The sequence below is a fragment of the Belonocnema kinseyi genome, chromosome 5 (assembly GCF_010883055.1).
Source record: "Belonocnema kinseyi isolate 2016_QV_RU_SX_M_011 chromosome 5, B_treatae_v1, whole genome shotgun sequence".
Classification (NCBI taxonomy): Eukaryota; Metazoa; Arthropoda; class Insecta; order Hymenoptera; family Cynipidae; genus Belonocnema; species Belonocnema kinseyi.
Window position 1 is genome coordinate 13,039,489 of NC_046661.1, and position 24,779 is coordinate 13,064,267.

The 24,779-nt window shown below is 34.7% G+C and overlaps 1 protein-coding gene across 3 annotated transcripts in view; it reads left to right on the forward strand.

Annotated features, from left to right (window-relative positions):
• Positions 1-24,779, forward strand: part of LOC117173963 (neurotactin) — a 236,832-nt gene that overhangs the window by 66,603 nt on the left and 145,450 nt on the right. For all 3 annotated transcript variants that reach the window (XM_033362612.1, XM_033362614.1, XM_033362615.1), the window contains one exon: positions 5,429-5,671. In XM_033362612.1, the coding sequence (XP_033218503.1) occupies positions 5,447-5,671 (225 nt within the window). In that variant the 5' untranslated portion in view covers positions 5,429-5,446. The remainder of the gene's footprint in view (positions 1-5,428; positions 5,672-24,779) is intronic.

A 24,779-nucleotide genomic window follows, 5' to 3' on the forward strand; every position in this document is an offset into this window, starting at 1 on the left:
TTTGGCGAGAAAAAAATTCTCTTTCATCACGACAATGCCCGAGTTCACACATGCTTCGTTTCAATGGCTAAAATTGAAGAACTAAAATTCGAATTGGTCGAATACCCACCGTATTCACCAGATTTATTCCCCAGTGACTTTTTCTTATTTCCAAACTTGAAAAAATGGCTCGGTGGACAGAGATTTCCAGATAGAGCTCCAAGGAGATTATGTTGAAAAATAAAAAAAAAATTACCCAAAAAAAATGGTTTTTATACTTCATTCTAAGGACTTATTGAACTACCCTCGTAGTTCTAAATTTTAGAAAAAACCGCAACTTTCTAGCATTAATCAAATTGAATATTAATAATAATAATAATAATAATAATAATAATAATAATTACAACTCACTTTAATTGAGAATTGGACAAAAAGTGGAAAATAATTGTGGAAAAAACTCAAATTTTCTAGCATTATTCTAAGAGGAAATTGCTAAAAACAATTTCGTTAAATATCAAGTTATCAGTATAAAGTGGTATTTTGTGTACTAGAAACAATATGCATAAAAAAGCGCAAAAAATCATAATTAGCGCCAAAAACTCGCAAAACCCATTTTTTCACTTATGGGGTATTTTGAAATTCTAAAACAGACTTGTGGGGAGTGTTTCTTAAAAAGTAATTATTCATCTGTATTCTATGACTGATTGATTGCGAAGATAAAACTTGAGTTTCAGTTCAATCAATCTAATATGAAAGATTTTGCATAAAATTTAAAAAAAAGTCTTTTTCTAACGAGAAATTAGAACACCCTAATATGCACTTATAAAATATAATTTATTTTTATAATACTCAACTGAATTATTATAAACAATTTCTACAAAAAAATATTGGTAAAACAATTATTTTTCGTAAGCTTTAAACTTACTTGTTTCATAAGACTTGAACGTCAATATCATTTTAATTCTAAAAATCATAGAAACCTTTTTTTCCAGAGGCCAGAGTTGAACTTCAAATCGTAGAATCTCTTGGCGACAATTGTCTTGTAGAGAAAATTAAATGGAACTTGTTTTCCCGATTTAAAACAAACTGATGTTATCAGTATTTGAATTTTGAAGTTTTCTTTAAAAATATTCATAAATTCTTTTTTTAAACAGCTATAATTTTTTACTTAATGGAGATTTTAAAATTTTCCTTCCAGATTCCAGATCTGTCGAGAAATGAGAAAATCTTGAAAGTTACAATGTTCTTCTGAAAATATTAAATTACTATTTTGTCAAATACTTTACCTTTTTATTTTTTGTTTGTTACATGTTTAATTCTATCAGTGACGCATTCTATAAGTTTTATGTGGCTTAGGCCATATTTGAGGCCATAAGATTTTTTCTCTCAAAAAATAGCTTTTTTCTGACGATATATTTGAGAAAATTCTAAGAAAAAACTGTGCTTATTTTAAAACGTTCTACAAGAAATACCTCCCACTAAAGTTTATAATGCACAACATATCGAAGAGGCGAATGATTATGTGACTTGAAGTTGCATGCACTGAAATATATTCGGACCTAACAATTCATTTTTATTTTCCTAAAATTGAAATGTTTCCTTCGTAGGTATAATATTTAAGTATAATGAAATTTAAATTTCGCGCATTCGTTTTCCTCTGAGCCATGTCTTGAGATTTTGAGGTTAACTCGCCCCTTACTCTCTAATTTCGCTGGTGCATTTACAATTGCCTTTTTAATGATTAATCTTTTTATTATCAATCAATTTATTTCACACATGTATACCCTTTCCGGGTGTTTACATATTACATTCCCTCACTTTACCAATGCACAAGCTTAAATGCATGGGTAATATCTTACTTAATAACGTAATTACTAGGCTTAAATACTTAAACGTACGGAGAACATTTGGAAAAAATATAACAGAATCTCCAGGTACATACTTTGGGAACTGTCCAGCTCTGTCTTTATGCTACACAAACGCTCTCTAACGATGGATATTACAGATTTTCTTAATTATTTTGAGTCAAATCTTGCGCTATTCGTTCAACTTCCCGCGCATATCTGCAGAGACTTAGCCTCGGTTCTCCAGCGAGAGTTTTACAAAGTTTATCTTGGATCTCCATATTACCTTTAGCCAACCAAATTTCTACGTACCTTCCGAATCAAATTTTTATCAATTAATTCCCGTGTCTTGCTCCACGTCCATATGTGCAGTATGTCTCTATCTTCTGCACTGCAAAGTCTGCATTTTTCACTATTTAACCCTTTATTCTCTACCTTTCCTACATTCCTACACCTCATTCTAGCCCATTCTTCTTTGTCCTTGTACCCTATTTCTTTATGTGCCCAGTAACTCTCTAGACCTACTTTCTTTTTATATTTTATGTACCACTTGCAATAAGAAGATTTTTTTATCCATCCCCAATCTTCTTGTACTTCCTGCTCCCATTTCGTTCTGCAATCTTTTTTTAAATTCTCCCTTATCATCTCGCGACACTCCCTCACGAATTCAGTTCAAAGTTTCTCTATCTCCTACTTCCCTCATTGACTCTATTAATTTCTCTCCACATATTGAAGGATTGTTATTTTGTATTCCTCTTATCTCCTCCTGTAAGCAGACTTTAGATAATCTTTCAGGTCCCATCTCCATAATTTCTTCCACATATCGGTACACTCTGTTTCTCGCTTCGATTTCTGTGCTATGTCGCCCAGTTTCCATTCTCCAGATGTACCCTGTAGTGTTCCTATCTAGACCCATAGTCATTTTGATGAAGTTTCCTTGAGCCCTCTCTGTTTCTTCCCATCTTTTACACCCCCAAGCTTCATTCCCGTACAGTCTGTACTTCGCCCCCAAATATTTTCCATTTCTCAGCAACTGTTCTTCTATCCCCTTCCTTGAATACTATAATTTTCGATTTTTTTACATTTATTTCTAATTTATTCCTGGCTACATATTATTCCAAAGATCGTAACATATCTTTTAATCCCTCGGGGAAATCTGAAACATTTGCCAGGTCGTGAGCGAACTTCAAAGCAAAGATTATATTTTTACCGATCACAGTTCCCCCTCATTATTTTGCTCCCAAATTTCATCAATGTCGTCTATGAATATATTAAATAGAGTAGGGCTCAGTGGGCATCCCTTTCTAACTTCTATTGAGGTTTCAAAACTGTCCGTGACTCCCTGTTCTGTAATTATTTCATTTAGGATTACTTTATAAATTTCTTTGATCATCTCAAGCATTCTGCCCCTGATTCCTAGCAGGTGTAGTGTTTTAAATAGTAAATTTCGATCTACAGTGCCAAATGCTTTTTTGAAATCTTTTAAAGCCACGTAAAGCTTGCCTCTTTCTGTCTCTAGCTTATTGTTAATTAAGGAATTTAACACAAAAATGTGATCCCTCGTTGATCTCTTTTTCCTGAACCCTGTCTGACTCTTTGTATAGTCCTTGCTTTTCGATCCAATTTCTAATTCTTTCGTCCATAATTGATGCTAATATATTGTACCCCGTATCAAACAACGAAACCCCCCTATAGTTGTCCTATCTTCCTCATCCCCTCCCTTAAATATTGGCATTATTCCCGCCTTTTCCCAACTTGGTACCACTTTCCCTTTTACCCACAGCCCATTTAGTGTTTGGTGTAATTCTTTCGCCCAGACCTCTGGTAATCCTTTCACAAATTCAATTGGGACCCCATCTTCCCCTGGAGCTTTCCTATTTTTAATCTTGTTTACACACTCTTAACGAATTCCTTAAAGGTTATATCCTTGTTTAGCTCCTCTACTCCCTCTTCCTCGTCTGAGATGTCCTTATTTGCTCCTAATAATCCTTTAAAATGCCTAATCCATCTTTCTTTTTTAACCCTGCTCCCTCTCCTTTTTTTCTTTGGTATAAAATTCCCCGCTGCTTTCCAAAAACTTGTCATGTCCCGACTCGTTTCTACTTTTCCCCCCTTCTTTTCCTTTTTTACATTCTTTTTTTCTTCACTTAGCTTCTTATACTTGCTTTTTCCCCTTTCCATGCCATCCTTTCTTTCTCCCCTTTTTCAGCAGAAAACTTCTCAAGCTTTTCCATAATTCTCCCCTTTGTTCCTCACATTCTTTATGGAACCTTCCTCCCTCCAATTCATTTACTTTATTTAAATCTGTACCAATAATAGTTAAATCTACTTTTTCTGCTGCTTTCCATGTGCAGCTCAAAAAGTTTTTCCATCTCTTCTCTAAGGTTTCGCTCTCTACTTCTCTCCATAGATTTCCCATTTCTGTTTCATAGTCTTCTCCCTTTTAACCATCCCATCTTAACATTTTCATTGTACTTTTTTTATTTCGGACCTCACAGTACTTTTTCTTACTTTTTAGATTAATTTCAAGATTAAAGCCAACCGGTAAATGATAAGATTCAATTCTAGTTTCAATCTGTATTGTAATCATTTTATTATAATCTGCCATATAATAATAAATAAGTTACTCTCCTTATTTTTACCGCCACCCTCTCCTGCATATATTCCGAAAGGGCGAAATAAAATACCGTCCTTGTTTGGCCATAATTATATGTCGAAATAAGTTGCTGTCGGCTATTTCGTCATACTTGTATGGCGAAATAGCCACTCCGTAAATGTAATGCCATTTTGAAGTAAATCCAAAATTTTTGTAAATATATGGATGCCTATAACCTGCAAATTTATTAAGCTTGATTGTTGTTCATTTTTATTTGTACGACAATGTGTCTGAAATATATATCAATAAAAGATATACATTATTGAAATATATCAGTGTATTTTACTGAGATATATTTCAGATAATAAATTTGAAATTGAAGACAATGCTTTACCAAAAACACCAAAACTAAGCAATAAATTGCGAAAACGCCCAAATTACAATATCGACAGCAGATTTTCTCCGTGCAACTGCTGTCTCTGTTTTGGGGTAGGAGCCGTCTCAAACTTGAGGGACAACTCTTGCCTCTTATTTTCGTGCTAGTGTAATTTTCGGGATTGAGCTTTCTTTTTCGCTCTTTTGTTCGCGTGTCATGAACAAAGCATGAATTTTAATTTTCAAACTTCATTGCTCACTTTCGGCGGAAGAATTAAGGCAAGTGACTGATTCTGACTTATAATATAATAAAAAATTTGTGCGATATACGCTTGAATAATTATAAATATATTTTTATTATGATCTTTATGATTTAAGTATATGAGGTTAGGTTGATATTTTAGAGGAATTTTCCACTTTCCTTTGTTTAATTTTACATCAATTGTCAAATTTCAGTCCAGTTAAGAATTTTGCACTTTTGTGTAATTTTAAACGTTTCTAATTTCACGTCACTGCACGTGAGTCCACTTTTTACATACGTCAAACGTACTCATATCCCACAACCCTTTTTTTAAAGTGTAGGCATGAAATTCGTTTGTTAACCAATGTTTTTCTTGCTGATTTTTTTTTCAAGTCACATACGATACGGTTGATGAGTCAGACAATTCAAGATCAATTGCAGGAAAATAACATGGATAAAAAAGAAATAGGTGATGAAGAAAGAGAAAAGATGATGAATGCGCAAAATACTAAACATATCAGCAAGCCACCTACTCCGGATCTCGAAACAGAGGAACACAAACCAAAGAGGAAGATCCCTATTGGGGGAATTAAAATGCCGGGTTTTTGTCGAACTAAAAGTAAAGAACCATGTGAGGTAAGCAAACAAGAGCAATTGAACCTTATTATTTGTCTTGTTCATGTTATTTCTACACCTATATTTTTCAACAGTGTGAAGTATATGTACGCAGTAACTTAACGAAAGTTTATACTAACAAATTATGGCCAACAAAATGTGATATGTGTCCAACATCTCCCCAGCCTTAATGCTTAACATGTTTTATCGTATATATTTTTAATGAACCGGTATTCTGAAGTACAAGTATCATTAAAAAATCCAGACGAAAAGTGCTCCTAATTAGGAATTATTTAATTTCAAAATATCGTGCATAAGTTCCCGAAAAATATTGATCTTAACAAAAGTCTGTGAACGTTAAGGGCCCTGAAAATCGAGTGTAAATAGCAAAACTTAGATTCAAGTCACACGGTGAAGCCATTTTGTCTGATTTTTTGTATAAATGATGTAAAGAGTATAAACACTTGAAGTACACGCCGCTCTTTTCGAAGAAAATTCTATTTTTCATGGAAAATTCACCGTTAGAATTGTTGTAGTAATCTGTTCTACTATTGAACGAAGCAGGTAAGGTAGTTTTCTAAGACATTATTTCCGGTGTAATGATTGATATTGATGTTATAAAAGTTTTTTGGGTACTTTTTCAGCCAGGGAAGACCAGAGACGAGGTCAATACAATAAGAGATTAAGTTTTTAAAGTGCCTCAAAAACTATCCACAAAGGGTAACATGTTTGAATTTTAATGGAAGAACTTTTCGCATAATTTTGTTTTATTTTATTCTTAAATCTCATTAACATTATCATTCGAGATTTTATTATTCGTCCGGAAAAATGAATTTTTGAAGAACAATAAAAAATCTGCCTCAGTCCGGATTTAATCAAGGAAGAACACTTAACATGAGCCCTGGGTTAACCAGTCGGTAGGCGCAGGCTGCCCGCCTACCACTACCGGCAAGATGAGGTATTGAAAGGCCTTTATTGTGTTATTGCTGCCGCAAAAGCACTATTAAATGATCTATACCTTGGACCACGAAGTACTGCCAGTTTTGATATTTGTTTTTAATGCTACTGTGACTTGGTGAAATTTATTCAAATTCGATAACAGTGAAGTCAGAAATTCCACAAAAACTTTTCGTTTCCAAGACTCCAAATAATTTTTTGGGGCTAACCCTTTTGCTACATTTCAATGCTAGCTGCCGGAACTTGAGCAAGTTATTTAAATCCCATTAAAGTGAAACTTGTTTAGGTGGCCCAGTACCAACAATTGGATTATATATTTTCGTTTCCTAGTTGATATTTTAAAACATTTCAAATAATGTATCCATTAGTATGGTAGCATAGTGAAGAGTATCATGGGAGCTACTCTAACAATTATTCTCCTGGCTGTTTTAGGAAGAAATATTCCATTATACCTAAGAAGAGTTGCATTTCAAGAGTCGCCGAGGGCGGCCGGACGTTAAGAATTTCTGAACGTCCCTTTCTTTAAAAATTTCATCTCGGGGCCCACAATTTGGTTTTCTATTGAACAACAAAGTTTTAGTTTATATCATGAAACTTCAAAGACAGACAATTAGGACTTTTAAACTCGGCTCCCATCACTTTCTTGGGCTTCTATCCCCAGTCCAAGTTTAGATTACATAAAAAATTCTGGATAAAATATGATACGCAGATCAAGAGGAACGACTGTTCTGAAATTTCAAGTGTCTAACTTTATATAATGAAAAAGTAGCGGCCGGCTTCAGAAGGAAGGGAGACCTAGAGTTTAAGGTGGGTTCCGAACCACCAAGAGCAACACCTTTAAGTACTTAGAGAAAACCGTTTTTCTCTAGAGGTACCGGGCCCGCGACTCTCCAGAGTGCGAGGCGGGAATCAAACCCGCAAGCCGAAGAAGTGTGTCCGAAGCCTACGCTTTAGCACCCACGACCATCGCCCCACTAGCAGCCGTCTTCAGTCTAATTGAATTAAGTGACGAAATTTTCATCAAAAAAGGTCGGGAGGTTTAAAAAGTGAATAATCTTCAGCTTTGATCCCATTGCACCATTTGAATTTAGTCAAGAAAAAAACCAGTCTCGTTTTTCGATTTTCTCAACCTGGACAACGTCTTCTCCGGCGTCCATGGTCGCGTCGCCTGAGATTTCAAGGTCGGGAGGTTTCAAAAGTGAATAACCTTCAGGTCTCACCGCAATGCACCATTTAAGTTTAGCCAAAGAAAAACTAGGCTCGTTTTTTGATTTTCACATCGTGCCGTCTTCTTCACCAACGAGCAAATTTGCGTCCCCTGACATATTATATGATTTGGCTGTTTTTAGAAGTTAGACTATTCTACGTCTTCATCTTTGAATTCGCTTGCCTGGTTAAAGCTATTTTACAAAATACATTTATATTGCGCCGTGAAACCATTTTTTGTTTTAACTCATGTACTAAGTTTAATGTGAGTAGTTTTTGTCGAACAATAAAAATATTTCGTTGTTGTACTTTTGTAAAAATATTTACGTTTTGTAATTTCTCAGTTTTTTATTTACAATTCTAAATTTCTATATTGCTGTGTATTAAGACTTTAATATACATATATCCGACAATTGGAGGGTAATCGCAGAACCACAGATAAAAATGTTGTGTTTTTTGTATTTTCCGTAATTCTAAATTAAATTTTATAGAAACTTTTTTGTCTCCTAAAAATCTGCCAAATTTGACGCATTACCTGTTTCCTTGTGACCCTTCAATTTGGAGCAAATAATGTGTCTTTCAATTTTTTAACTTTTTATAATTTTACACAAACGATAATTTTGTACAAGTATTTGAGGTAGCAAATTATGATTTTGAATGTTAGTATTGTGAAATAATCTGCAGAGTGTATTATTCCGTTTAAATATATCTAGTAATAAAGTTCGAAATGAAATGTGCTTTCTTATGAATAATTTTATGCACCAAAATCAGCTTATGAAAAAATATTAATAAATCTAAACTACACGGAGGAAACGAACCGAGCGGACACGCTGTTTCTCAGGCGTGAACGACGCGTCGTGGATGGAAAAAATTGGTTCCAAAATCCGTTCACAGTCGTGATAGACGTGAATTACATGAGCCTCGAGTCTTCTTCACGTCTCTTCGAAACATGCAACGCAGTTGGGTCGATCAGGTCTCTTTGCGCTGTTTTTCACGCACCGCAGAGCTGTGAATGCAACTTACGGGAGAAATGTATGACTTTTACAGTTGTACGAGCCGTGATTCGTGTATGATGCAAATATAGGCAGTGAAGTCGTTTTAATCGAACGATACATCGATACCGAAAAATTGAATATCAACGCGTCACTTACATGGCTGAAGAAATTAAAGTATCAGACAATTTGGTACACGGAAAAAATGTGGGTACACCAGGCGTACCTATGCGTACAACTGTCCCGCCAAACGATAAGACGAATATTATACTTTCATTTGGGGCAGCCGTAAAGTACAACATTTGTTCACGTTTGAATATAATTATACACCTTTATTTTGATTGTGAGTTTTTTTAATAACTGTATCGTTAACCTCTAAATTCTGTAAACCAGAAAGTACTGATTTGGAGTAGTTTAACCTCTGATGTAAATGTTATGCTATTTTGAACTAATTCAAAGTTTTGTAAATATATGGATGCCTATAATCTGCAAATTATTTAAGCCTTATTTTGTTCATTTTTATTAGTATGGCCATTGGCAGAAAGATAACCTCTTTACGTGGCCGAAATATATTTTAAAGAAATGTATAAATTATTCAAATATATCAGTTTATTTTACTGAAATATATTTGATATGACAAATTTGAAATTAAAGACAACGCTTTACCAAAAACACCAAAACTAAGCAAGAAAATTGCGAAAACGCGAAAATTACAATTTTAAAAGCAGATTTTCTCCCTAGAACTTGATCATTTGATTAAGTAAAACTGTTATGCAGCGTTTTTGCACAAAAATGTCTGCGCGATTAACAATAAGCATAGTGCGCGCACGTGGCATGTCTGCTAAAGAATAAAATCACGTAATTATTATTATATAATTATTATTATATAATTACGTAATTAAAATTAACGTAATCAGCTGCTTCAGATGTCAGATAACGAGAAAATCTTCGAAGATCCAGAACAACTTCTAACGTAAAAATATGCGAAATTTATTATGAAATTGAAAGCGAGGATCTTAAAAAAATGTTATATGTTGTCTTACAAGATAAATAAAAATATGAGAATAGTTAAAGAATAATGAAAGACATGTTCCAATGAAGTGCACGTGTATCGCGAATTAGTGATAACGCAAAAGGAATGCATCGATCTTATAGGTCCTACGGCAGCTACAAACGGTAATAATTGCTATCCCTCCGTAGCATGCGAACGCGATCTTTCTTTAACAGCACTGGGAAAGTCTTCTATGTCCCGTAACAAAAACATTGACAAAACTATCGAAGCATCTTTTTTTCATGCATATTCAAACATACGAACCTCTGTGTGTAGAAGTAGCGTTTTCCGTTCTCGTTTTTTCGATTCTTTTATATCCACCGATTCTACTCTTGCTTTTTTCCCAGGAGGCTGAATTGTAACCGAGAATGGCATTTTTGCGTTTTTTTATTTTAAGGCCTCTGGAATAAGCATAGGAATCGCAATATCCTTTTTATGTGAGACTGAAAATTGAAAAGAAATCGAAGATTTCTTTTCCATTTTTCCCAGAGAAATTTCGCAGAGAATTTCGCAGAGAAATCATGAATAACCTTACAAAATTCAAACAATTCAAGATAGTTTTACAGTATTCAGTAAATATTCTTCGTAATTTGTTCAATTGCAGACGTCTTGTAATTTATATTTTGATATTGTATAGTTAATATATTTATACAGCATGTTTTTTTAGTTTCTGATCAGAGAACGTATTACATTTGTGTAAAATGTGACCCCCCCCCCCCAGTTTTTATCAAATGTCCACGTTTAGAGACCCCCTGAATCCGAAAAACAAGTTTTACAAATCTGTGTCTGTGTGAATATATGTATGTCTGTATATCTGTAAGCTCGATAACTTTTGACAAAATTAATCTATTAGATTGACCTTTCATATACTTTTTTGGTGTCCTAAACTAAACGTTAAGTTCGTTAGTCAGCCATTTTGGACACACATTCAAAAAGTGAGCGCATCTTGATTATTTTTGAGACCACTTTTTTCAATTCAATAATTCTCTGTACGAATCTTTATAGTATTTAAAAAGGCGAACAATTTATCCTCATCAATTTTTTCACAAAACCAAGAATTAACAGAGTTATAGCATTTGCAAATTCCAAAAAACACACGAAAATAAACATTGTAAGCCAAATAATTCACGATATGAAAAAACGTCAAGAGAGGAAAAATGTTGCTTTTTGAATGCCATACAAGATTACCATAAACACTTTTAGAATTTTAGTGGAAAATAAAAAATGACATTTTTTCATTCAACAATTTTACAGTATTTCAAAGATTCTCAAATATATAAATATGTTTGAAAAAGGAAGGCCGGGAATGTGAAAATGAGACCATATGAACTCCCATCTAACATTATCTAACATCATTATTAGCAGATTTTGTATCTCACGTTTGTCACTTTTTTAACGAATAATTTTTCGGCATACCTTTTCGAATATATTTTAGTCATGTAATTAGTTACTCATTGCATAGGTCCATTAAGCTAGCACCTCCACAATCGAATTTTGGGATTCTTCATAGTTCCGAATTTTGGACTTTTTTTGGGCGTCAATTAAAATTTTTGGGTTCCTTAACTTTTTTCAAAAAATCAATTTTCTTGTTGTGGTGCCAGCTTACATGAACTCAGCACCTCCACTTCTTAAAATCACTAAATAAAAAAATTTAATGCCACCAGAACTTTGGGCTTTTTTTGGGCTCTTGAAATCCACAAAAAAAATTTCCACAAACCAACCCTTAACTTCCAAAATCATCCCCCTTCAAAAAATTAAAAATATTGAGTAATTGAATCACAGCATATTTTTGGGCTTTTTTTGGGCTCCCAGAAAATACCCACAAAGATTTTTGGGCTCCAACCCTCAACGTCAAAAATGAACCCTTCTCTACCTCGTAGATACGACTTTGCTAAAAAATAATCTTTTTGAGAATTTTACAACAGGAACAGAGTCTATGATTTCTGGGCTCCTCGAAAATACCCACCACAAATTTCGGGCTCCAACCCTTAACGTTAAAAATGAGCCCTTCTCTGCCACGTAGATACAACTTTGTCAAAAAATAACTTTTTTTTAATTTTACAATGTCAATAGAGTCTCTGTTTTTTGGGCTCCTCGAAAATACCCACTACGATTTTTGGGCTCAAACCCTTAGCTGCAAAAATGAACCCTTCTCTACCTCGTAGAGACGACTTTGCCAAAAAGAACTTTTTTCCGCATTTTACAATGGCAATAGAGAATATTCACAGGAATATATTCACGAGAGTATAAAGTAATCATCCAAATTTTCGATCTCTGGGTTTTGACGGATCACGTTTCAGCACTTGCAAAGTCGAAAATCATAAAAATTTTAAAGTAGACGCTCGGTCGGTTGAAGGTCGGCTCAAGTATTGCTTAACGCACCTGGGGAGGAGGAGGCGGTTTGCTGTAGTGCTACAAATATGTTAAAGTTACATACACTTACTATATAAAAAGCGTTACGTAGGGCAGGGGGTTAAAAAATATCTGAAAAAGGCGTTAAATAATACTTCAACGGACCCTAACCGAGAAAACCGGATAATGACCGGGAACCTTGCGAGACAGGGAAAACCCGAGAAATGGCAGTAAATTTATTGTTTGTCGAAAATTTTAGAAACATTAAGGAAAAAACTTTCTGAATTTGATTTTAACAGTTTCCTGAATAATCAGTTGAATTTTTATATTTTTCAGTTATATCATCCACTGTTGACAATGCTTACATCTTTCGCTTACAAATTTTCCATTTTGGATTTTGATTTTGAAGCGTACATTTTTCATTTGAAGAATTTTGACATTCAGCTTTAGGTACGTGAAAAATAAAAGTTACAAGCGTTTGAAATCGACAATTTCAGATGAAAAACCTTTTCAGTTGATAAAATGTTAGTACAAATGATAAAGATTTTAAGATTACATTACAAAATAAGGATTAATAAGTAGATAATAATTGATATTACAAGACGATTTGAAATAAAAAGATCAGAGATCTTATTGAATCTGAAAAATTCCCAAAAAGGTTACTTTTTGACAAAGTCGTATCTACGTGGTAGAGAGGGGTTGTTTTTAACGTTAAGGGATGTAGCCCAAACATCAATGTGGGTATTTTCTGTGGAGCCTAAAAATCAGATATTCTATTGAAATTGTAAAATTCTAAATACAGTTATTTTTTAACAAAATCGTATGTACGTGATATAGAGGAGTTCATTTTTGTCGTTAAGGGTTGGAGCCCAAAAATCGTTGTGGGTCTTTTTCTAGGAGCCGAAAAATCAGAGACTCTATTGACATTGTAAAATTCTAAAAAAAGTTATTTCTTGGCAAAGTCGTATCTACGAGGTAGATAAGGGTTCATTTTTGACGCTAGGGGTTGGAGCCCAAAAATCTTAATGGGTATTTTCGAGGAGCCCAAGAATCAGACTCTATGGCCATTTTAAAATTCTAAAAGACTTATTTTTTGACGAAGTTGTATCTACGTGGCAGAGAGAGGTTCATTTTTGACGTTAAGGGCTGGAGTCTAAAATTCGTAGTGGGTATTTTCGAAGAGCCCAAAAATCATAAACTCTATTCCTGTTGTAAAATTCTAAAAAAAGTTATTGTTTGACAAAGTTGTATCTACGTGGCAGAGAGGGTTTGATTTTTGACGTTACGGGTTATAGCCCAAAGTTGTGGGTGTTTTCCAGGTGCCCAAAAATCAGAAATTATTACTATTGTAAAATTCGATAAAAGTTATTTTTTGATAAAGTTGTATCTACGTGGCAGAGAGGGGTTCATTTTTGACGTTAAGGCTTGGAGTCTAAAATTCGTAGTGGGTATTTTCGAAGAGCCCAAATATCATAGACTCTATTCCTGCTGTAAAATTCGATAAAAGTTATTTTTTGACAAAGTTGTATCTACGTGGCAGAGAGGGTTTCATTTTTGACGTTAAGGCTTGGAGTCTAAAATTCGTAGTGGGTATTTTCGAAGAGCCCAAATATCATAGACTCTATTCCTGCTGTAAAATTCGATCAAAGTTATTTTTTGACAAAGTTGTATCTACGTGGCAGAGCGGGGTTGATTTTTGACGTTGAGGGTTATAGCTCAAAGTTGTGGGTATTTTCCAGGAGCCTAAAAATCATAGACTTCAAGAGCCCAAAAAAGCTCAAAATTCTGATGGAATTGAATTTTTAATATTAAGTGATTTTAAGAAGAAGAATGAGCTTTGAAGAATCCCAAAATTCGATTGTGGAGGCCTTCATTGCATGCAGATGTATGTATTTTATCATTACGTTTTGATTCACACTTTTTTCATGTGGCTGTTCAATAGGGTGGCTCAAAAACGTTTTTTTCAGGGTAGCGATCCCTCCAATTTCATTCTAAATTCGAAAAAGAAATTCCCTAATTTGTTATTTTTTTATTTTTCAATTTCAACAGATGCCGGTTGTGACTTGAGGTTTCCCATGTAAAATGCATGGGGAAAAATCACTTTTTTGAGTTTTTGGAATAATTTTTTAGGGTTTGAAAAAATGTGACGGGAAAATATGGAGGCCTGTAGAGAATTATCCAACGAAGAATTTCATCTATCAGAAATATGGGTTTGACACCCCTAACACACCCCACGAGTACCTGAAAACAACCCTTAAAACAACAAATGTCAATTCTTCATTGTTAATTTTTCTCTCCCTTAAAATTAATACTATTAGTGTAGTGGAATATTTAATAACATTGGTTAATTAATTTATAATTGTGTAAACAAATGAAATTTGTTTAAACAATTTTTTTTGAAAATTCGTTTTTTTTTTCTCTAAAAATTATCACTATTGGTCTAGTGGAATATTTTTTAACATTAGTGTATTCATTTTCAATTATTTTAACAAATGGAATTTGTTTGAATAATTTCGTTTGGAATTTTTTTAAAATTATTACTGTGGGTTTAGTGGAATATTTATCAGTAATAATTAATGACTGACAATGACTTATTTGTTTAAACAACTAAAAATTAATGAACCAATCATAATAAATATTCCACTAGACTAATAGTAATAATTTTTAGGGGGGAAAACGAATTTTCAAAAAAAAAATTATTTAAACAAATTCTATTTGTTCAAATAATTAAAAATTAATTAACCAATGATAATAAATATTTCACTAGACCAATATTAATAACTTTTAGTAAAAAAGACGAGAATGTAGTGTTCAAAAGGTCAATTTTGATGAAGAATTGCATTTTTTGTTTTAAAGGTAGTTTTCAGGTACTCGTAGGGGCGTGCTAGAGGTGTCAAATCCATATTTCTGATAGATGAAATTCTTCATTGGATAATTCTCTACAGCCCCCCCTCCCCATACTTTCCCGTCTCATTTTTTCAAACACTAAAAGATTATTCTAAAAACTCAAAAAAGTGATTTTTACCTATGCATTTTACATGGGAAATTTCATGTCAAAACCGGCACCTGTTAAAATAAAAAAATTAAAAATTAGGGAATTTCTTTTTTCGGATTTGGAACAAAATGGGGGGGATCGTTGCCCTCTAGCATGAAAAAAAAATTTGTCATGCATTTTTGGACCACCCTACTGTTCAAGTATTACGTAAAGACTTTTGAGATCACTTGTATCCCCCTTCCTGCATGTAAGCAACAATAATTATTTCTATAACCCCCCCTACCCAGATTTTACATAAGATTTTCTTGACCCCCTCCCATTTTTTTCTTTCAGGACATATTTTCTCAGATTTAAGAAAAATAGCACTATTATTTTTGTAAAACGCAAACGTTGGCGGATTGTTAGTAGTGGCAAGATTTAAAACTGATTTTTCTAGACGATATGAAATCTTACAAGAGATGCCAATGCCCCTCTTTCCCTTGTATAAAATAATAAAAAATTACGAAGACCCCCCCTGTTCCCCACAAATTTCTTACGTAATAATTGAAAAACCCCCAACAGTGTATTCTAATTTTGTATGTATCAACGTACAGTACCATACCCTTTATTAGAATTTTATTTTATTCATTTTGCTTATAAGTTTTTTGTTAATTTTCTGAAAATTTCATAAGACTTACGAGATTAACTCCTCTATCACATACAGGACACGGGTAAGATTCGAATTGCCATTCTCCGTCTTTTTTGTCTTTGTTTGTCATAGACTGACGAAATATTAACGTTTCTTTTCAAATTCTTTCAATTTATTCCCGCGTTTCAGAATCTTCTTCAAAAATTTCTAAACCAGTTTCAAATGACAATGCTGAGGCTGTACATTAAAAAAATTTAATAATTTTTATTGGAAAATTCAAACGTAGAACTTGTTCAAGATGAGGAGATTAATTGTCTTACATTTTGTAATGCCTCGTAACTGATTTTTCTTTTGGGAGTTTTCGATCAATCCTTAAAGCCTTTAATTCTTTGCGGACAGTGTTTATTCGGCTTAAATGTTTTCCAAAAGCGGCATGAATTGTCCCATCGACTATTCTCGCTGCGTTATAAAAAATGGCTTAATTTACGCCGAAAAAATCGTAAATTCCTTTCATCAGATTTGTAAGAATGCGAGAAGCGACACTGGAAACATTTGAAAAAAAATTAAAATTGTTCAGTATATTATACAATTTGAGATATTCAAAATTCACGGCTTACGAAAGTTTGTTCAGGGGGTTTTGACATGAAACATTAAATTCTTGAAATAATATAAAAACTTCACGACTTATCAAAAGATGGGACAAAACATTTTCGGCGTGGTCTGATAGACTTTTGATATTTTTGAATTCAACAAAAATCTGAATTCCTTCGAGAGACCTTTTTAGAAAAGATTTCAAATCTTTGCGGATAGGTACGGAGTTTGCAGAATTATAATCAATTTCTTCTTTACAGGAAACACAAACAACTTCAAAATGTTCATCTTTATCAGAACAACCATCGTCTAACGAGAGATTTTGTATTGATAGGTTTGATTTTGATTTTTGTTCGACAGACATTGCTTCATTGTTATTAAAAGACGGATTTTCAGGAGAAGTTTGTTTGTCGTTGTTAGGCATAACTAGAAAAAATGCACATAACTATTTGAAATATGTGACCGACCGCGAAGAAAGGGACGTAATGCGGAAAAAATCTATTTTTATTTTCTTACGCCAGTCTATAGTTTCTAAGTTACTCTTTCATTTCCAATAATCAGAATTTTTTAAGGTAATTACTTTTCTTGTTATTAAGGTAAAGACATAGGCATAATAAACGTAGGCGGAGACAAAACGAGAGGCCAGAAAAAAAACCAGCCACACCACTCACCACTACTGGATATGGCCAAAGCGGACAGTTGCTAGTGTAGCTCACAGATACGGCGCCTAAAGGTCTGGCTTGCGGACTCTGCTACAATCGCCCGTCTTGTAAATTTTAGATTTGACGCATTAGGTACTTTTCTTCGCCGACAGCCGCATATACATATCCACCATCTCGCACTACCGCCCGACAAACAAGCTAATCAACGCACAGCACGGCAGTTTCTCCTCCGCTGAGGAGCAGCGATACTTGAAAATCTCGAGATATTATTTTTCAAAATTTGGTAATCGGTAAAAATCATTGGTTTTCAATCGTTTGTTATGAAAGAAGGTTTGAATAGAAAAAAATATTTATACTAAAAATATGCATTCACCCACAAGCTTTGCAAAATAGTATAACAGACATCCTGTTTTTTTTCATAATAATATAGTGCATTTTTATCATCAATTTTATTTATTTTGAACTAGGAAAAGTTTTTTCCTCGTTTTTTTTCCTTAAAATTTTTGTTTAAGATTCTCAAATATGCAGGAAAAATTTGAGAAAAAGTTCCAAATAAATAAAATTGTTTATAAAAATGCACTATATTGTTATGAAAAAAACAGGATGTCTGTTATACTATTTTGCAAAGCTTGTGGGTGAATGCATATTTTTAGTGCAAGAATCATTTTTTCTGTTCAAACCTTCTTTTACAGTGAGAGATTTACAGTGAGCAATTTTTCCTCAGTGGAGGAGAAATTGCCGCACTGCGCGCTGATTGGCTTGTTTGTCACGCGGTACTGCGAGGTGGTGGATGGCAAACGAATATAAATTAGAGCTATAGCAGGGATATAAGCGGATATAAACGCTAAGAGGATATAAACGGTAAGAACGGGTATAAACGCGGTTCCAGTGTATATTACATTATGTGTATGTGACCGTCGGCGAAGAAAAGTACCTAATGCGTCAAATTTGAATTTTACGTCGTTTACAAAAGATGAACCACTGCTTATGTTTCGCATCAGCAACCGCATTTGAAATTATTAAATCGGCAAAGCAATTATTCACTACAAGTAATAATTTTAAAATTATTAAGAATAATTGTTTGGTTACAAAATAGACTTTTGAAGTCAAAGTTAAAATAATTATTTGATTTTAATTCTGAAAAATAAATTATCGATTTGAAATTTAAAAGAAGGAATTTCTTTTTTATCAGAAATAACAATTTGAAATATATCCTAATATCTTTATGCACTTGACAATTATTATGTTTTCTGAACAATTGATTTTCATATTCAATAATTTTTAATGTGTGCGGCAGCGGTAAGCAGCCCGATAAAGCATTCTCACTTGTTACGTCACGCGCTCCGACCGTATTCCGCATCTTCCTATAGTTAGCATGTGTTGCTGGAGTTTTCAAAAATTGTTTGTGTTTTTTCGAAATACAGAGTGAATATTTGGCAAAATTTTCTGTATATGTCAAGACCCGATATATTCACAAAATGGAAAAAAAAACTGTGATACGTATGCTCTTATAGATATAGATTTGAGTGAAAATCTATCTCACAGTCTTTACACCGCAAAACAAGTAAAAGCATATAAAAGATAGTATTTTCAGTTATAACTTACTATTTTCTATGAGTATAAACATTACATTAAGTAATATTCCTGTAAAGCATTGCATTAGTTTCAATTTACGTTATAAAATTCCATTGCTGGTGTAAAATGCGATGGCAGTTTATTGAGATTGTGAGATTAGGAGCAGTTTCTGGCATTGTTATTCCCTCAGTCATTTCCAGCATTGAAGATTCCATTTTTTTACTTTAAACTCAGAGTGGTTTCTCCCTCAATAGATATTTTACGAGTATTACTCTGCCTTTGTAAATTACCAGGAAACCAAAATCTCTGGCTGGTTTGAGAAACAATTGAATGTTAAAATGTTGAAAATCCGACATGTGTCTATTTCTCGAACAAGAAGTCGGAGACGTTTTTTTAACTTATAAAAGGCAGTGTAATTAAAGATGAAAATTAGATCAAATTTCCACTGAGGGGGAGGCCACTCTGAGTTTAAGAGAAAAAAAATGGTATCGAAAATTCTGGAAATGAACGATGAGTTAAAGAGGTCTAAAGAACGTAAGTAAAAAAAAAAGAAAATAAAGGAGAGTACCCAAATATGAGATACCAACTCTGTTTGGCGTGATTTTCGAAAATCTATGTGCTGAATATTAAAGTAATATAGTTCATTTTAAAAAAAAATTATTTTGCCATAAGGAGCTCAAATAAAAAATTTTATTAAAAAATTTTTTTATGCTGAAAATAAAAAAAAATGTAAAAAAATGCTTTTTCCAAATTCGTCAAACTATTCTAATAATATGAGATACCCCAGTAAATAGCTAATAAAATGCAAAATAAAGTATTATTTTTTACGAAAAACTTTATTCTATGTTTCCGAAGTATAAATTTACTGCTATTTAGATATATTCAGTTTTTGCAGTAGTCACAAACATTTTTGTAACCAATTTCCCCCGCGCAGCCAGGTATCTCATATTATGAGAACAACACCGTGCAACGATGCACTTACTATGCCTGACCTGAACAATGAAAAACTTCAACACTATCGATATTTTCCTACTTAGTTATTCAATCCCCATCACTCCAAGGCAAATTTGATTGCTAAATACATATTTAATGAATAATAAATAAGGTTTAAAGAATTCCCTTCCAAGAATTCGACAACCATCGATTTCACAAAAAGTTCGTCTATAATCTTTAGGAGCCCAATGAAAAATGGACTATACCACGAAATTACTCTTTCTTCAAGGGCTACAAGTTAATTAATGATAGATCCAACAGAGTCGGTATCTTAGTTTATCAGATACCCCGCTATCTCATATTACGAGAATATCTCATATTAGAGTACTCTCTTCTATATTTTTAACTTTTCGGGTTAAAAAAATGGAATAGCTTTTGTAGGTTAAATCAATTTTTTTCATTATAGATGAGTAAGAGAAGACGATTTGACGAAAACCAAAGGAAAAGAGGGCGGCGGAGAGGCAAAAGAGGCATCACTATCAGACAAAAAGGCTGAGATGCGCTAAGTAAAGTTACAGGGTGGCCGCTAAAATATAAATTTTGTAATCCCCTAAAAAACCTCCCGACCTTGAAATCTTAGGGGAGACGAACCTGGAAGCCGGACTTTAATCTTTTTTAATGAAAATTTCGTCATCTAGTTCAATTAGACTGAAGCCGGCCGCTCCTTTTCCATTAAATCAATGTTTCCGAAAGCCTTCTTTTCTTTTACAGCGCTTCTTTCCTAGAACGGCTAGAGAAATAAATAAAAGTTAGGTACTTGTAATTTTAGAATATTTGTTCCTTTTGATCTGCGTATTATATTTTCTTCAGAATTTGTTACGCACTCTAAACTTGGACTGGGGATGGAATTCCAAGAAAGTGATGGAAGTTGAGGTTAAAAGTCCCAATTTTCGGTCTTCGACGTTTCTTGATATGAAAGACAACTTTGTTGTTGAATAGAAAACCAGATTGTGGTGCCTGAGATGAATTTTTTAAGTTTAGGGACGTCCAACAATTTTTAAATTCCGGTCGCCCTCAGTGACTTGATATGAAACTCCTCTTGGGTATAATGGAATGTTTCTTCCTAAAACTACCAAAAATTAAATTTAAATACATTTCACACAATATCAGTAGCATTAAAAGCCAATATCAGAATTGGTCTCCAGAAATTATATTCAGTTCCGGAAGTGAAAATATTATTCCAAATTTCCAGCATTCTTAGAAAAATAATATAAGTTAGAATGCTAAATATATTTAATATCTTTTCAATTCCATCTTCAGAGAAACTATATACTTTCGAATCTTAACTATAAATATTATATTTTCGATTTCGAGTGTCGAAAGTTACCTCCTTCGACTAGCAAGTTGCATCCCTTAATAAATTTTGCTGAAAATATGGCGATTTTGAACATGTTTTAGAGAAAAAACCAAACATAGGGTAGGGAGATCGCAAATGTCAACATTGACAAAGCGCAGGCGCCTCTTATTTTTTTAGCTCATTGATACCAACCTACATTTTATAAAAATTTAACTGGGTGCTGATAACTGGGTGCTCGATTCAGTGTCATTCTGATTTTTATAGTTTATTAGTTTACTGACATTTGTGAGATGTCGATAAAACATACATGATGAAATCTGACTTTCAAGTTGCGAAACAAGCTGCTACATAAATGTATAAGGAATAAGCGAACCAATAATTGCTTCCACTTAAAAAAAGTTTTATAACTGATAAGGAAATGATAAAGAGAATCAATGACTTGCAGGAAGTCAGTTTTATTTAGTTTTAAAGCTGTTAAAAAATTTACGTTCTAAACGTGATGTGATATTATCCTGTAAGGCCTACGCTAAGGAGAAGGAGCGGCTGCACCACTTTTGGAGAACTCTCATTACAGCAAACAAGGGGTCAGATATACTCTGGAATATTTTCAAGAAAGGTTTTATACTCGGTCAATATTTGGAACGAGGCTTTTCTATTAATAAAGAAATCATTGTCGAAAATAAAAGAAATTAGTTTCTTATTGCCCAGAGGCAGGTTTATGATGGATTATGATGATGGTTTATTTAAAATGGAGGAGATAACCAAATCAATGATCCTGAAGGTCCGCAATTTAAGTTTTTTTTATATCAGCAATGTATCACTTATCTTATAAGAAAAGTAAAAAATATACCAGTCTAGGAAAGTAAGCAAAGAAAGCTTAAGCGAATGCAAATTCTAAAGAAACATATAACAGTGTTATGTCGGAAAGTGCAAAAAATTATTATTTTTTCTAAAATGGTTTCCCTACAAACTGTTCTGCTTGTTGAATTTTATTATATATATAATTAAAAATTTGTCATAAGGACAACCGCAGGATTTCGCCTGGAGCGTGTGCTAATCTGGAAAATTGCACCCACTCTCAGCGAAATCGCGGTAAAATTTCAGCCACAATCACGACTCACGACCGTGAGATAGGTGGTTGCAGTCTGTAAAGGAATCAATACCAGGATCCAGCAAAAGCCTCGTGCACCCTAAGAACACGGAGCGACCCAAGGACAACCGCCTTCTGCATTTTTCCTGCAAGTGTTTTAGCATATTGTTGACACGCAGGGATGCTTTTTAGGCCATTAGCAAGTGAAAGCTTGGCACCTTCAAGAGCGCCGATGATAAGGACGATTAGTTTAATAGAATATTCCGGGTTCAATCTTTGCAACTCCCTTATAAGGTCTCGATACCTCTCTTTCTTTTCATTCTCCTTGGTTATGATGTTTTTGTCAGCTGGTGCCGAAAATTCGATAACGAACATGGTTCGCTTCTCGAAGTCAAGAAGAACCATGTCCGGCCTCGAGTAAGCAACAGAAACAATTGCCGAGAATATAAAGTTCCAGTATATGCGGCACTTCCCATTCTCGACAATTGACTCAAATTCCCTAGGAGCATTTAGAGGAGCGATATTAAGGTTAATGCCGTAAGAGTGACAGAGATGGTAATAAAGCACTCTTAGTGCCGCATTGTGCCTTTGAATGTACGTCGTTCCCGCGTGAGTTGGATAACTAGATAGTATGTGAGCTAAATTCTCGGGGTGTGCATGGCACGCCCTGCAGCTATCATCGGGAATGTCTTGGCTCAAACTGTGGCGACGGTATGTTAAGGTGGAAATGACACCGTCTTGACATGCAAAGATGAAACCCTCCGTACCAGACTTCAATCCGGACGATTTAAGGAAAGCAAACGTTAGCTCACAAGACATTGACTGATCTTTCACATTTCTGTGGAAGATACCGTGCTTCCTCTTATCGAGGAGCTGTTCACGAAAGTTTTTCTCTTGTGCTTTCTTAATCCGGGCTTTCAGGAGTGATTACTCGAGATAGATAAGATTTGATGCATTTTGCTCTCCCCTAATACTGAAGTCAAGTCCAAGTGTTTCAGCAGCCTCCTCCGCTGCTTTGTACAGAAACGCTCTTTTGCCCACTTTTCGTGATTCCTGACCATTTTAAGAAGAGGGTCTCTTCCATTTGCAACTCTATGTGCTGTACCCAGAATAATCCTGTTGTGAAGACATTCAAGACTCAGTATTCCGCGACCACCTTGACGGCGTGAGATGTACAGTCGCGGAATGGAAGACTTAAGATGCATGCTTTTGTTCATATGCATAATCTTTCTTGTCCCGATATCAAGGGATCTGAGCTCGTTCCTCGTCCATGGAACTACTCCAAATGAATAGAGTAGTACCGGGACGGCAAGCATGTTCGTTGCGGATACTTTGTTCCTCGTCGACAGTTCGGAAGACCAAATCTGTCGGATGAGACGTTTGTATCTGCTTCGGAGAGTATCCTTTATAGATGTCACATCCTGAATGCGCAAAGGTGTCGTATAGCGCTTCTATCGACGAGCTCAGTGTCTTCAGGGATGCCATTAAGTTTTCCTCGCTTCAAATAAACCTTGGCGCATTTGTCTAACCATGTATCATCCATGTAAAATACATGAGTGACCTTGTACTTTTGATTTGCAGGTTTGCTGCAAAAGTACCCCGGGCAATGGCAAAGTGCTAGAGATAGTGGAAATTATGTAAGGCAAAAGAGGAGTGGGCTCATGGTGTCGCCCTGAAAGACACCTCTTTGAAAGGTGACCTTGTTAGTTGTCACACGATTTTTTCCAGATGAGATAGTAAATCTGGTTTTCCAAAGCGGCATCAATCTCTGTATGCACCCAACTATTTGCGGATGAACCTTTAAGATTTCCAAAAGACAGATTATAAGTTTATGGGAGGTCTAATCGAAAGCTTTACGATAATCAATCCAGGCCATCGATAGGTCACGCTGGTAGAATGTTGCATCTTTGCAGACACATCTATCGGTGAGCAGGTTCTCCAGACATCCGGCTACGCCTTTCTTTGAGCCTCGTTGTTCATACATTTCTTGCCACACAGGTTCAATTGCCCGAACAATCCTATCATTTAGAATAGCTGTGAATATCTTATAAAGTGTGTTCAGACAAGTTATTGGCTTGTAATTCTTCGGGTCAGCTAAGTTGCCTATTTTCGGCTGGAGTATTGTGCGCATTTCCACCAACTACTCTGGAATCGGCTCTTCCGACTTCAAATATGAGGTGAAAATACGGGCCAAATGCTGATGGTTTGAAGAAAACTTCTTCCACCAGAAGGTTTTGGTACAATGTGGTCCCGGTGCGGAATAGTTCTTCATTCCTCTTAATACTTTTTTCACCTCCTCGGTAGTGATAGGTGGGCATTCTTTATCAGGTATTATGAGGGCAACACATAACTCCTTGAAGCTATCTATATTTTCTGAGTCTTCGTCCAGTTTATGCTGAACTTCGTAGACTTCTCTCCAAAATACTTCGACCTCCTCTGGTTCGGGTGGGTGTTCGACAGTAACTGGAGGGTTTAGGAAGAGTCGAGATGTGTCAGAGAGAAACTGTTGATTTTCTCTGACCCACCTCTCCTTCCGCTCTAGACTTCTCTTAGCGTCGGATAGTATCCATATTCTCGCAACAATATGCTGCCTGATGGTCAGCAGCTTTGACTTGTTAAGTGTGTGATAACGGGTCCCGAGTTTGCGCGCGAACTTTCGAACCTTGGCGGTAAAATTCCTGCCAGATGTGATGTAGTCAATCACACACTGAATGCGGGACGCGTACTGTCTTGCCCAGCC